Below are 15,654 nucleotides of genomic sequence, written 5' to 3' on the forward strand. Positions count from 1 at the left end.
AGTCTTGGTGAATTGAACATGTAGGGCATCGGGCCCTCATAATTCGGGTGTTGCGGCAACAGTACAACAGGAATCCACAAGTTCAAAATCAACTCAATATCTTTCGAGGCTTGTCTCGTGACAAGCGGTAACTGGGTAAAAGCGCAGTGTTGAGGGGTGTACAAAATTCACATACGGAAAAGAACTTTAGTACTGATCTTGTTGAATCCTTTTTCACCCCTAAAGTTCCCAGCAGACAAGTACTTGAGACACTTTTGCTACCTAATTAATGGGTTGCTCCCTTTGTATACTCCCATCATCAACCCTATATGATGTAAGAATCTCTTCAACATATAAAAAAGCTAAACCGTGCATTTCCGAGTGAAGAAAGAGAGCTTGTAATCCGGACCCAAAGTCGGTGTAATCGAATCATATCCACCTCACAACAGTTTTGCTTTTGTTGTTTTCTTTTTGGATAACATATACGTGCAAGCTCCTCCTCCATCCCTTGCCAATAGTTTATTTGCTTGGTTTGTTTTTATGTTTTCTCCTTTCGATTGAGGCAAGCCTGACCTGTTGTTTTTTTACTATCAAATGATCATATAATCCTTGCTATTTATTTATTTATTTCTATTCCTCCTCCCAAAACTAAGGATTTAAAAGAGGATGTGGTTTTTTCATCAACCTCACCTCATTAGATTATGAGATATGCTGTGCATTAGCCGGAAGCCACAGCACACTTCATGGGTATTTTTTTTTTCACTTAGCGTTAAGTGTGCGGCAGCTTCCGGCTGATACGCATATTTTTTTTTAGATTATTATAAAAGATAAATGATATTGGCAGTTATAGTGAGTGCAAATTTCATGTATTCTTTTATTAAAAAAGTAGATAACTTTTGGACTAGAAAAAAAATCATTTTTTTAATATTAAGTCCCGCTCATTTAATAAAAAAATGCACAAAACCTATATATATCCGATATATAGCATTACTTATTATAAAATACCATATATGTCTAGCTATCGTAGTTATTATTATAGTTGAATAATGATATATACAAACTTAAAATGTAAAAATCTTAGAACAAATGTTTTCCCACCGTTAATATTCACTTCTTCTCGTTGGGGACTCACTTAAAAAAAAACTCGTGCATTCGATCCAGACTTCTCACTAGCATTACCTAGGGTAGTCATAGCCCAATTATTGGTTGATCAAAAAAGAAAAATTTTATTAATCATTTCACATACTGTATATTATATATTTTTTAATTTTTTTTATTAAATGTGTATTATATAGATGATGAATAAAATAATTAAATAAGTTTAAAAAAAATTAAATAAAAAAAATTAAATTTTTGTTTTTAAAAAATATAATATATGATATGTGATATGTATAAATAATGAGCAGTAAAGGTAATCGAAATAAACGGTCATAGTGTTTGGGTGGCGATCATGATGAGGAATGATTTGTGGTCCGCTTTATTTCACATTTAAATTATAGGACCTAACGATTATATTGATTAAAAGAGTAGCACACTTTTTAGCCTACTTGCACTAACCATATTAAGGTCGACTTGCCATGTCTTATCACCTGTTCAAGTTTGTAATTACAATTAATGGGAATAAAAATATTGTTGTTGATCGTCCTACTTACACTAATCAGATCCTCTAGCTAGCTGCTGTATATCCAATGGCCAGAATTGTCCAATGCTATCATGAGACATAGGGTTTGATTAATGGAATGTTAGCATGTGGCCCAAAAATGGCATCTAATGTAAGAGAAAGACGTTAATCTCCTAGAATGTAGAGCTCGCAGATAAAACTCTCTTACGTTGGTTGCAAGGCGCTCTGAAATCCTCTGATAATGGCTGTTTTTATTTAATTTTATTTTGTCTCAGTTTGGGATCAGAGCTAACCAAAGTCAAAACGAAGTTGATCTCAGTGACCCTGACCCCTCACTCGCATTCCTCTCTCTCTCTCTCTCTCTCTACATTGACAACATTTTCAAAAGCATCCAAAATCGAGCTGTATCAACCTGCATTTCCGCCTTTTGAGGTCTACTCTTCCCTTCGTTTACCCCCAATTTGTCACTACTTAAATAGGAGGGCGGGCTCGTGAAGTTCTCAAAATCACGAGAAGGAAGGGAAGAGGCAAGGGCAAGAAGAATATGGAGGTTCGATCCAGAAGAGCAAGAGAAACGAGCCCAGACAGGGTCAAAGTATACATGCAGCCAAAGCTAAAACCCATAAAAAAAGTCCAAGTCGTTTACTACCTTTCACGAAATGGCCATCTTGAGCATCCCCATTACATGGAAGTTACCCATTCACCCGATCAACCTCTTCGATTAAGAGGTACTTGTACTCTTAAACAAAATTGTTGGCGGCTTCTGTTTTGGTACTTGTGACACTTTGTTATCTTTCTTCTGTATTGTCTTGTTGATGTGTAGATGTAATGGATCGTCTTACTGTGCTTAGAGGGAAAGGCATGCCCTCCCTATATTCCTGGTCGTGCAAAAGGTACGTGCATATTGATTACTTACTGAATGTTCCTTCATTTCTCCGTGTTCATGATCAGAGATTGAGCATCTCAGACTCTCTCTTTTGTTACTTTACTTTCTATTTACTTTCCTATTTTTAAGCTGAAGTTTTGCTTATTTTCAGGAGCTACAAGAGCGGGTATGTGTGGAACGACTTGGCAGAGAGTGACATTATCTACCCTGCAGAAGGAGCTGAGTATGTTCTTAAAGGGTCTGAACTTGTTGAAGGCTGCTCTGGTCAGTCTCTAAACAATTTATAGTTTAAATTTAAACCATATTCTTGTGCCTTTATGTCTCAAAATCCTCACGATTCGAACAATTTTTACTGCGCAGAAAGATTGCAACAACTTCAAATAACCAACAGCCACAGGCAAGAAATTCAACAAATTCAGGTACCAAATTTCAACTCGAAGGGAAAACCTTCGGCTCAAAGTCCACATGGAGAGCACGAGGACCATGAATACGAAGAATACGAAGAAGAGGAAGAATTCGAAGATGGAGAAAAAACAAGCTATACCAGCTCCACCACACCCCACTCTCGCTGCTCCAGAGGCGTATCGACTGATGAACCCGAAGACAACGAGACCCAACAACCACCTCAGACCCACAAAAACCTCACTGTATTAACTCTAAACGACTCGTCCCCACCATCCACATACTCCGCAGACAATGTCAAACCCAATGAAAGCAATATCTCCAAGCGGTTCGAAGATGGCGATCATCCAGTTCCAGACCAAAGAAACAACTCCAAACGATGGCAAGCTGGTGACCGAGTACTGATCACCAACACCAACGAGACAGAAATTAGTCGGAACTCTGTCCTGCTCCAACTCATTGCCTGCGGTAGCTCAGCAGTTGCTAAGTCAAAGAATGCACCGGCAGGTCTGAAGCAACCGGTGAAGAGCACAGTGAAGAAGAGTGACAGCCTTCACAAAGGAGTTCTATTCAAGAATGCGGTGAAGCTGACGGAGGAAGATATGATTAGCTACATGTCTGAGAACCCTAGGTTCGGGAATTTGCAGTCGGAGGAGAAGGAATACTTCAGTGGGAGCATCGTTGAGGCTATGAGTGAAGACCGGGTTGCGGCTGAACCGGTGCTGAAGAAATCGAATTCTTATAACGAAGAAAGGTTAGTGACTCGGTTCTGGATTTGTTTTTCGTTTTACACTCTCGCTGACTGAATTGTATGGCTGCCACGTCAGAGAATTTTCGGTCTACAGGTCGCATTAATGGTCGAGATGTGACAAAAATATCGAACATACTAAAAATCTTAAAAAATTGATGAGATTATTTATATAATTGTAATAAATAAAAAAACGAAAACCTAATTTTATTTACCTATATAATTTCAAAAATAATATAAACCGTCATAAATGCTATTAAGTCCAAACCTCGGTTGTATGAAACTCAGGCTAGGCTAGGCTCCTTTTTTCCACCCCCGTCTTGTCATTCGATATGATATATTTAAAAGTTAATGTCATCGTTTTTGACACCATAGGAGCAAGAAGATTATGGTGGCAGAAGCAGCGGAGGAAGAGAAAAGAGAGAAGGCAGCAGTGAGAGGGAAATGCATACCTCGAAGGAAATCTTCTGCTTCATCGAAACACATCAAGAAATGAATGCATGTCTGTCACATTCAGCAAAGCCGTTGGATCTGTAATTATTATTATTATTATTAGTAATTAGAGGTTTTACTTTGAGATGAACTTTCATAATTACGAGACCTTTCGGTGGCGTTCGAAAGTTAAGGCCAAAAATGTGGTAAAAATCTTTGCGCTTGTGATGATTTTGGTTGCAGGAATTATAGGTCCTTGTGCTTTGTATTTTTATTTTTTGTTTTTAGTTTGAGTGCTTTAAGCCATAATTTAGAGCAATTTCCATCCTATCTCCTAAATTTTAACTAAAAAGATATTTTTTATAATTTCATCTTAAATTTTTCTCATTTTTAAAAAATCTTTTACATTTAATTTTTTATCATTTCTATATTTTATTAAAATAATATTTTTCTATATTTTTTCCTCCTTTCTATTTATAAACTTTGTTATGAATTATTATTCTAATGAATATTTTAAATAAGAATTTAAATTATTTTTTAACAGGAATGATAATATTTTTAAAATTTATTTTTTATATTTTAATAATTATTTAAATTATTTTTAAATTTATTATTTAAAATTATAATAAATAAATATGAGAGAAAGTGTAGGTGATTGGAAGAAAAATTTATTTTATTTTAAAATAAAATATCGATAAAAAATTATCTAGAGGATGAATAGTGATTTCTTATATTTAGAAAATTACTATTCATATCAAAATCCTAAAATAGGAAATGAGATGAGAGGGGTTTTTTTAGCTTTTTTCTCAATTCTTTCCTATAATTTGGAGATAACAGTGAAATAGTATATGTGATGAGAATGCTGTTAGATAGTGAAATTGTTGTCTCAACTCATTTTATTATTACAGTTTTATTAAATTCTCATATAAAATATAATAAATAATTTAAATTTTTTAAATTTTAAAATAATAATAATATTAAAAAATAATATTTTATTTAATTTTTAATTTTTATCTAAAATTATTTCATCTTATTTTATTATCCAAACAAAATCAATTAACAATTAAGACCACGATGGTAGATCATACATTCATAGGAATCATAGCTTATTAGCTATAGAATATAAGAGAAAAATATAATCAAAAGCTATATTTAATTATAGACCAACTTCAATCATAAATCCAAATAAATAAAACAAAAGTAATTTGAGAAGATTGAAGATGACTTGTGCTACCGTCTCTTGTGGAATAAGAAATTATTAAATCATATTTGAAGGCCTTCACATTACATATTATCCACGTTATATAATTTGATTTCAAAGATAATTTTAAAAATTTAAATATTAAAAATCAAATTATTCTATGCTAGTAGTTTGTGATGTAAATGTTTTTAAATAATACTACTAATAAGAAATAGTTAGAAATATACCAATTGTTTGGTATATTAGAAAAATGTTTGCAAAACACATTGAGTTTCCTAACAATTCTAAGATTAGGCTCCTTAAAGAGAGATCAACAAAAAAAGCTAGTATAATTTTAAAGGGTGTGATTACCAAACGGTATACACAATGGTGATGGTTTTTAGGGGGGGTGATGGTTGAAGAAATGCCAAGAGGTTGTATCACTTATCAATAATTGTGCCTTTTGTCAACCAGTGTCTTATGATCTATAAATATGGACCATTTGTACACAATTAACACACTTGTATTTCCTTTTTTCCACCCCCAACTTGTGGGACAAATAATCTCACGGGAGTATTTGTCCAATATGGATTGTTCGTATTTGTTCTACAAAATTCTACTGTGGTATCAATAGCCTGGTCATGACAGATGAGTTATTTTTATGCATTGAGAAGACTAATAATAAGAAATTGCTTGGTTTGACAACCACATGAAAAACTCTTTCAAATCCATGGTGGGAGACCTCAAATACACTGAAATCTTCAAATTTTGGTAACAAGTTATTATCTTGAAGAATTGGAATATTTTTATACAGAGGAAAACAAGCACGGGCCGAAACAGGAGAAAGCCAAAATTTTGGAAATACTGTTTCGACCATCCATCGAAGTAACTCACCACCGCCGAGTTAATGCTCATGAAATTAGCGTCAGATTCATGGTGGGTTGATTTTGTAGCAATAAGACATATATGCAAGAACAAAGAGTTGTTTGTCAATCTTGAAGAGAAGCAAACATGTAAGTATTGAGTGTATATGGGCAGCAATACATACTGTGATATCTTGCGGCAATGTATATATAAGTTTAAGGTGAATGATTTTTTTATTTTATTTAGTGATGTATTATATGTATCTAGTATTCGTAAGAATTTAGTACCAATACTTGTACTATATCAGAAAAGTTACATAGTTGAGTTTAAGTCTGAAACTATAGTTATAGGTAAGAGTAATGTATAAATGAAAGGCGTGAGAAATTATGATATGTATGTATCGAATGTTGATATTAATAAAATATGTATTTATGATTATTTGAATGTGTATATTGGTTATGTATATTTATGACATTTAGGATTATACCATATAAATAAGAAAGAACTTATCAGAATGTATAAATGTGGATTAATACTATAAATAAATTTAAATAATTTTGATATATGTGAACAGTGTATCAAAGGAAAAATGAGTAATAAATCTTTTTTAAATTTTGAAATCCAAGGATTTACTTGAAATTGTACATTCTGATGTTTTGGACCTTTTAAAACAAAAATCCATAAAACAATGAAGTACTTTATTACTTTCACTGATGACTATTCGAGATATGAGCATATTTACTTACTCAAGCATAAATATGAGAAATTTGATAAATTTAAATAATATAAGACAGAAGTAGAAATCCAATTGAGTAGGCTCATTCAAAGTTTGAATAGTGATAGAGGAAATGAATTTAAAGTTTTGAATGATTTCAGCAAATTGAACGATGGGAAATCAATATTTAGATATTGATGTTGGAGGCAATGGGAGTAATGGAAATAAAAACAAGTCAGATAGAAATCAATCCTCAAGTATTGATGTTGGAGGTAGTGGCAGTAAAAGAACCAGAAGACCATCAAATATAATTTCAAGATCATTATGCTCTAGATACCAGTTTGAAAAATTTAGAAAATGATCTTAAAAACTTTTATGAGGCAATCAATAATGTCGATTCAAATAAATGATTTGAGACTATGGAAGATAAAATAGAATTGATAAATAAAAATGGTGTTTGGGAGTTAAAATATATTCTAAAGGATAGAAAATCTATTGGTTGCAAATAGGTTCTCAGAACAAAATTTAAAGTTGATGGTAGTTTGAAAATGTATAAAACAAGGTTATTGGCTAAATGATATACTTAACAACCAGATGTAGACTTTGTGGATACGTATTTACCCATGACAAAGTTCACATTCGTAAGAATTATCATGTTTATTGTTGTCAGGATGAACTTGTATTTATATCAGTTAGATGCAAAAACAGATTCTTTTAGTTATGAATTAATAGATGATATATTTATGATTTAGTTAGAAGGATTCCAAATTAAAGTACACGTAGAAAAGGTCAAAAGGTTAAATAAATTATTGTATGAATTTAAACAATTTCAAGACAGTTAAAGTTTCAGCAAGTCATTTTAGAAATGAGATATGAATTGAGTCCACTAGATCACCGTGTATAAATATGGAAAAATGATAATAAAGTAATGTTATTATCATTATATATTGATGATATATTTCTAGCAAGTAATTGTTTATATATGAAGAATAAAACAAAAGAATTCTTGAAATCTAAATTTGAAATGAAAGACATGGGTGAAGCCACCTGCTTTTGGTATAAGAGTTTCGAGAGATAGAAATTCAAAGATTTTATATTTATATCCAGAAAAATATCTAGAAAATATACTTAAAAGATTTGGTGTGAAAATTAGAAATCGTTAAGTGCACACCTGTTTGCAAAGGTCATGCGTTAAATAAAAGTATGTACCCAAAAGATGAAGACTAAATAAGCAAAATATTTAAAGTTTCCTATGCTCAAGCGGTGGGAAGTCTTGTGTATGCAATGACAAGTACGAGACTAGAAATTTGTCATACAATATGATTGGTAAGCAGATATCAATCCAAACCATGTAAGAAATATTGACAGGTAGTGTAACGTATATTAAGGTATTTATAAGGTACTAAAAATATGAAATTGGTCTTTGGGATCAGTAATCTAGAATTTATTGGCTAGAGTGATTCTGATTTTTGAGGTGGTGTAGATGATATAAAATTTACAAGTGGATATATATTTCTATTTAGTGGAGCAACAATTTCTCGGTTGAGTAAGAAATAGGATTAGGTTGATAAGTTTATTATGAAAGTAGAATATATTGCTTGTAATACTGAAGTGAATACTGCGGTGTGGATGAATTACTTTATAGAAAGCTTAAATTTGTATACATATACAGAACCAACCAATGTGTTTTGTGATCATCAGTCTCTCGTCTCTTGATAAAAAGTGGAATATAGAGTCCCAAAGAAAATACATTGATATGTATTATTACTATATTTTAGATATAGTGAAAAAATAGAAGGTTAAAGTTAATTTTATTTTCTCGACCGAAATGATAGCAGATCCGATAGCCAATGGATTATCTCTAGAGAAATTGAAAGAACATTTTACTAGAATGAAGTTGAGAGATGCCTACGTGAAAACAACCTCATATCTCTCAACCTCATGGTCAACATGTATAATTCAAGAAATTATGGAGACGCCTAGATAATTGTATTTATGGTGATTTACTCAAATGAAAATTTAGGTCATTCGTAAAGTTGCTAATAAGGTGATTAAGAAAAACCTTATGAATGGCCTTAGGGTGAGTACTTGATAAAATTCAATGCAGGTTGATTAGTCAAGTAATTGGTTGATCATTTGTAAAGTCGCTGATAGGTGATTAGGGAAAGCTTCACGAATAACTTCAGGAATAACCTTTAGCGAAAGTATTTACCGAAAATTCAATACAAGTCGATACACGTTTTATGTATTCGGCAGAATTCGTCAATTGTGACAGGAATATTGATTATTGACCCACTTATGGAGAATTGATGTCATTCACTAAAATTTTAGTGAAATGAAATCACCCTTTATATGTGGTCAGTGAGAGCACATATGGTGGAGGGTGGGTCAGATAAGTAATGAAAAAAATGTGCGCATGTAGAGGCTTGTCATGCTCTAACGCTGGTATGCAGGAGTCTGTAGACAAGAGTTGAGTAGTAGAAAACTTATATTGGTATCAAAGTAAAATACTCAACTAGATCATCACTGTTTTGTGTAATTAAGTTGGAAATGTAATTCTATGGGTTGTGATCGCCAAACGGTATATCCCTTGGAATGATACTCTCTCCATGGTTATTGTTCCAATGAGCGGTGATGATTGAGGACGTGAGAGAAACAACCTTTTGATTTTGTCAAAAAGTTGTATCACTTGCCAATGGTTGTGCCTTTACCGATCAGTGCCTCATAGTTTACAAATATGGACCATTTATGCATAATAACACACTTGAATTTCCCTTTATCCATCACCAACTTGTAGAACAAATTTTCTCACAAGAGTGTAACCATATTCCAAATTTTCGTCATATTTGTTCTACAAAATTCTACAGCTAGATTGAGCTTGGTTGTCACCCAGAGAAAAATTGCATTCAACTCAATTTAAATTAGAGCCGCTGAAGATTCAATGGACATATACCGGTTAAACTTTAATTTATTCCAAAAGTTCGAATGAACAGGAATAGATAAATTTAGTAAGTGTTAAGTCGGGTTTGAATTAATCAAGGTTTTCTTCTACTATAGGTGAAGACTATTAATAAAGAGTATTGCTACATCTCTCGAGAAATGTATCCCGAGAACCCACCAAAAAGATAAAAGTAGTTTTTTGATTTTTTTCATATATTTTTTTAATCATCATAAATGTTGTTAAAAAAATAAAAAATTCACAATATCAATAAAAAACACTTATTTAATTACTAAGTAAAAAAAAAAAAAAAAAATCCGATTTGGGACACAAATTCAAAATCCAAATTCGGATCCCAAAACATTTTTTATCAATAAAATTAGGAATACAATCTCTCTTTCTAAAAAAGAAAAAAGTAGGAGGTCCGAACTAATGAAAAGAGGCTGTAAAGGGATTGTGGGACTATTTCCTCCCCCGGCCCCACCCTTTATGGACCTTACACAACGACTCTCCTTAAGGCGAAGTTGTCTAGACGAGATAACTTTGGGCTAAAGTTATATCTCGGTTTTGCTTAAATAGAAGTGAGCTAGCTGGTTGGACTAAAGTTCCACTTTGGGCTTAATTAAGAAGTGGTGGCTCAATAAGATCGGTAGACTTTAGTGAAATAATTTGATTTGTTTCACTTAACGCTGTTGACAGCACAAGCCCATAAACAAATGTTGCAGAATAGAATATATATATATATTGCCTCGTGTGATGCACAAAATTCACGGCTTCACAAATTCTCAGCAAATATTCATGGCTTCTGACCTTGGAATAATTTCCAGTAGTGATCATCACATGCTTTTGGCTTGCTTCCCTGTTAATCTGCACTGATCTCGATCGAGTCTCGACTCTCCTTAATTTATATGCTGTATAAATCATAATATTTTGTGCAGGCTACGTACGATGCTTCTGAGTTCTGTCATTGAGATCCACAACATGCATTAGTTTTTGGCAATCTTAATTGCAGTCAACTTCTTATACTTAGTTGCCAATGAATCTGCACATGCAAGCTGCAGAATTATCGTAGCACTTCATTGACTTAAGAAATAGGCGTCCAAATTATATGGTGATTGGATAATTCATAGGTTAATTATATATTTTGCATTTTCTGGGAAGATCTCTCATGCATCTAATTTATGCATAAAAATCGTATTGAGTTTTGGAAGGAAACGTAAATTGCTCTTAATGGTTAGGATTTAGGACCTCAGAAGGTGCCCTTTATGTGAATCCAGAAGGCAAGGAAATGAAAAATATTACACATACACGCACCAATGTTAATGAAATCCATCAAGGGAAAGCCATTGACATTATTGTGAAGACCTCTACTCCAATATTAATAGAGAGAAATTAGTAGCATTTATTTTTCTAATTTGCATCATTTTCCAGGAATCACAAACAGATGTCCACGTAAAAAAAGTGGAGAGAGATGGTGATAGTTTACACCACCGACATAAATTAATGAGGGTATTCTGAACAAATGCAAGCCGGAAACCTCGCCTGGTCTTAATGATGGCTCATGAGCACGGCTCTATATTAAGTGCCAGTGGCCCCATGTCCCTTCACTATAGCATCCCTCTCCATTTCTCATTTTTCATTCAGTATTTCTGTCTTAGCTGGTGACTATATTCTTTTGAAAGGCATGGCGAGTACTACAAGTACCAGGCTGTTGTTGCTGTTGGCACTCTGCGTCCTCCCAGCTCTTGTCACTGCAGGCAGCTTGGGGTTCAGACCCTTTCGTGTCATTGGAAACGTCTACTGCGACACTTGCCGCTGCGGGTTTGAGACCTCCGCCACCACTTACATTGCCGGTACTTAATACAACCCCCTTTTCGAAAATTCATTTAGTTATTCTCTTTGTGGTCAGAGCACTTACGTATGGTTAATATACCATCCTTGATTTATTGTTTGTTTTTACATAATAAAGGACTCGATCGCATAAATGACATGGAAATGTGTCACTTTAATGGCATTGATCTCTCTCTGTCTCTCTCTGTCTCACTCTCTCATTCCCCGATTTGAAACTGTCTATTTAAGCACTCTGTATTAGAATGACTCCTAGGTTTACGACTGGCATGTTTTACAAGGTGTTTTTATTTTGTGGGGAAAGACACTTGGTCCAAAAGTAGAGCTCGATCGGTAGAAAGTGATTAGATCTCTTTCAGCCTTCTTCCTTAAGGGATTCCCATATTGCAGTGAAAGTGCATAAACTAGCTTTAGGAACAATTACGATATATTAGGTTGAGACTGACAAGTTAATTACCTCATCCAGATCTCTATTCTTTTGCTCTTCTATGCAGCTAGTACTAAAATGTCTGCTCGAAATAAAACAATGGCAGCTTCTTCGTAGGGTTCATATTGGGGCAGTGTGTAGAAAATTTTGGGTGTCCATGCCATATTGCCAATGCAATCACACGTACATCCACAGAGAGGTATATATCAGGGTGCTTTGTCGCATAAGAAGTACGTCTCAGTTGCATATATATAATCACTCGAGTACTGACAATAGATCAGCATGCATGGTCGATCGTCAAACTCCTGATCAGGATCTTGGATTTAATCCTACAATTATCAATCCTATAACCGTTTCTAATGATCATCTTCTGATTAAATAACTCCCAAGGAAATATGTTGCATCAGTACAGCTACTGATCTCATTAAACATCGTTAATTAGGAGTACTGTTCATATATATGTGAGATGAATTCTACAATTGTTTATTCAAAATTTATGCCTTTTGTTATCGATTTCTATTATTTTTTGTATTAGTTGAATATACCAAATAAATATGGTTGCCAGGTGCAAGGGTTAGATTAGAATGCAGAGACCGGCAAACTCTACAGCTTTTGTTCACTAGCGTTGAAGGAGTGACCAACTCAACAGGAACATACGACATCCTGGTGGAAGACGACCATCAAGACCAAATATGCGAGACCGTTCTGGTTGGCAGCCCACTTGCCAGCTGCAAATTAGCCGATCCGGGACGTGCCCGAGCCAATATCATAGTCACCCGTTACAATGGTGTGCTTAATGACATACGTTTTGCCAATGCCATGGGTTTCCTGAGGGATCAGGCACTGCCTGGCTGCACCCAACTGCTCAAGAAGTACTTGGGATCTGATGATCAGTAAATGGAATTAAGGACCTTATAACTTTGTGTTTGCTAATTCATATTCGCCATCTCAAATACTAGACCTGCTTTTTAATTGCTCCCAATGCATGATAGTAGGGCATGCATTTATCTCTTTAATTTAGTTGATGGGACTAAGTTATATTAATATTCCCGATGTTTTTTCTTCAACTATATATGTAACTTTGGACACTTAATTAATTCATGTGGCTTTCAACACATTGTAGCTTCTTGTTTGATCAGTTTAATAAAATTAAATTAGGGGAGAATTTGCCTTTCCCTCTTGGAAATGGGCCTTCTGATCCTTAACTGGTTATGCCTGACGTTGTTTATCAGAAATTTGACCGAGTGCATGGTTTATAATAATCTATTTTTTTTATACATAATAATCTAATTATTGCTCACTCGATGCAACACAAATAAATATATCTGAATTGGGATTTGGTTAGGACTTAATTAGAAGTAGGGTACAGGTTTGAATTGCTTGAAGTTAGCTGTACAAGAGAGAGAAGTGCCTCTTTAATGTCGCCGAGTTATATGGAGATTATGACAGAGGTAATCCCATTTCCATGTGAGTGGAGAATTGAAATAGTACTTTATTACCTCTTATTTAAGAATTGACCTAATTTGATGTGAATTTCATGTGATATAGGGGTAGGCAGCGGGGCTCCGTACCCCACTATCCCACTCTCGTCCGTCCCGCCCCGCATGGAGAAGGCCTAGCGAGGGCGGGGGACAAGATGACTCCAGCAGGGTGCCTCGCCCCGTCCCCCGTTTTGCTCCACATATATAAATTATATATATAAATATATTTTATATAGATATATATATATATAATTTATTAAAGACTTAAAATTATATTCAAGTTATTGGATTGCCTTGGCCTCATTCGCCAACCTTTATATAGGAGATCAATGCAATGCAATAGTCATACTTAAGCAATATGAGATTTACTACTACATCTCACATTGTTTAAGTATAACTATTGTATTTCCTTGGCCTCTATTGGCCTCTATTGGCCTCTATTGGCCTAGGAAGCCAAGAGGCCAAGACAATCCAAAATCTAATTCTAATGAGTTTAAGTTTTTTTTTGTATTTATAAATTTTAATTTATAATTTAAATTATATTATAATTTGGGTCCAAAACTATTTTTTGAACCAAAGAATCTATTTTAGACCTAATGTGTTGGCCGAGGCAAGGGGTGGGGTGGATGGGGTTTTTTCCCCGCTCCCCGCCTTGCCCCATTCCATGACATCAGCTCCCTCAACCACAACATTCAAGTATTGGATGATCTCAAGAATTTGAGCAAATTAAGATTATGATTTTTTGTTATTAAGAATTTGTGCATCCTTTCATTCAACATCCTTTCATTCTCTACATTGAATGATTCAAAAATTACTTGTTATGTTTTACTTGTCTACCAATCATTTAATGTTAAATTAGAAAATATTGAGAGGTTGATGATTAAAAAAATTATGAGTAGTATTTTTTTTTTTACGCCACAAGTTTCGTGAGTAATATATACTGCATACTACAATTTTATCATACTAAAATGTAACACTTTTACCATTATTCAATCATCTTTTATTTATTTTAAAGAAAATTTCAAAAGTTGCTTGTCAATAGTACCACCTCATCATAATGAAATGCGAGTACGTATAGCATGTAGAAGTTTCCTTGATGGAGTGTTTTATTTATATGATGAAGTTTGAACATTTTGATAATATAAATATTTCTAATCAAATAACAGTATAATATTTAAAACTTAAATCTATGAATACATGCAAATTCCTGTTATTGATCAGTTTAAAAAAGTATAAGTATTTATAACACTAAATAACAATGTTCTCTTTTTATTTTGAGTTTAATCATTGTTATAAAATGCAAGATGACAAGGAATAATGTAATATTAATACTTCTTTTTGAATTTTATATTTTTCAACCAGAGGAATTATCAAACATAATCGTGATAGAATTATAACGATGGAAACAAAGGTTTAATTTATAATTTCCTGTTTAATTTTCATGATATTAGTATAATATTGGTGTGAAAATTCTATTTGGAAACCTATATTTTGACCCACTAAGCAGGGGTGAGGGCCTAATACTCACACTCGACCCACCCACCTGAGCCCTGCCTGGGGTGGGTAGGGCAGTTCGCCCTCTTTAGACGAGTGGACGGGTAGATGCTAGCCCCCAAGGAAAATGAGGGTGGGTGCCGAGTGGGATATTGCCCCCATTCGCCTAGGTTTATACACACAAGCGTGCACACGCACACGTGCACACACACACACACACACAGATATACACTATTTAATATATTTAATTTTTTTAAAATGAAACAACGTGTTTTGGGGAGTTAAAAACTCTCCAAAACGACATAGTTTTGTTTTAGAGGAAAACATAAACATTGCCCCCTCCCCTGCTGCACACATTCCTCTTGCCTTTTTCTCTCTCTCTCTGGTCATTGCTCAGTCTCTCAGACTCTTTTAGTCTCGTTGGTCGATACTAGTGACCACAGGTCGACGGATGACCCATAGGCCAATTTGTCTGCTTGGCATCTATGTAGGGTCACCCACCCCTACAAGATGGGGCCGGGGACCAATCTCAGCCCCCCACCCATGCAGGTGTGGGGTGGCCAGTTGCCTGCCTATTGGGGTCGGGTAGCAGACCTATCACTAAGATACACTAGTAATGTTTAGTATATAGAGACATGC

The 15,654-nt window shown here is 34.3% G+C and overlaps 2 protein-coding genes across 2 annotated transcripts; both read left to right on the forward strand.

Moving 5' to 3' along the window:
• Positions 1–1,926: 1,926 nt before the first annotated feature.
• On the forward strand, positions 1,927–4,430 carry LOC109013242 (protein UPSTREAM OF FLC). The gene is made up of 5 exons (XM_018995271.2): positions 1,927–2,328; positions 2,424–2,493; positions 2,638–2,750; positions 2,847–3,642; positions 4,012–4,430. The coding sequence occupies exons 1-5, from the start codon at positions 2,145–2,147 to the stop codon at positions 4,130–4,132; spliced, it is 1,284 nt and encodes a 427-aa protein (XP_018850816.1). The 5' UTR covers positions 1,927–2,144; the 3' UTR covers positions 4,133–4,430.
• Positions 4,431–11,379: 6,949 nt separating this feature from the next.
• LOC109013293 (protein DOWNSTREAM OF FLC-like) lies at positions 11,380–13,157 on the forward strand. The gene is made up of 2 exons (XM_018995332.2): positions 11,380–11,618; positions 12,606–13,157. Exons 1-2 carry the CDS (start codon positions 11,450–11,452, stop codon positions 12,935–12,937), a joined length of 501 nt encoding a protein of 166 aa, XP_018850877.1. The 5' UTR covers positions 11,380–11,449; the 3' UTR covers positions 12,938–13,157.
• Positions 13,158–15,654: the final 2,497 nt, after the last annotated feature.

Source organism: Juglans regia, chromosome 1 (genome assembly GCF_001411555.2).
Source record: "Juglans regia cultivar Chandler chromosome 1, Walnut 2.0, whole genome shotgun sequence".
Taxonomy (NCBI): Eukaryota; Viridiplantae; Streptophyta; class Magnoliopsida; order Fagales; family Juglandaceae; genus Juglans; species Juglans regia.

Bases quoted from the DNA above. Each gene is read 5' to 3' on its own strand.
- LOC109013242 (XM_018995271.2), top strand. From the start codon at position 2,145: ATGGAGGTTCGATCCAGAAGAGCAAGAGAAACGAGCCCAGACAGGGTC. The intron at 2,494-2,637 runs GTACGTGCATAT...GCTTATTTTCAG, and splicing joins TATTCCTGGTCGTGCAAAAG to GAGCTACAAGAGCGGGTATG. The intron at 3,643-4,011 runs GTTAGTGACTCG...TTGACACCATAG, and splicing joins AATTCTTATAACGAAGAAAG to GAGCAAGAAGATTATGGTGG.
- LOC109013293 (XM_018995332.2), top strand. From the start codon at position 11,450: ATGGCGAGTACTACAAGTACCAGGCTGTTGTTGCTGTTGGCACTCTGC. The intron at 11,619-12,605 runs GTACTTAATACA...TATGGTTGCCAG, and splicing joins CGCCACCACTTACATTGCCG to GTGCAAGGGTTAGATTAGAA.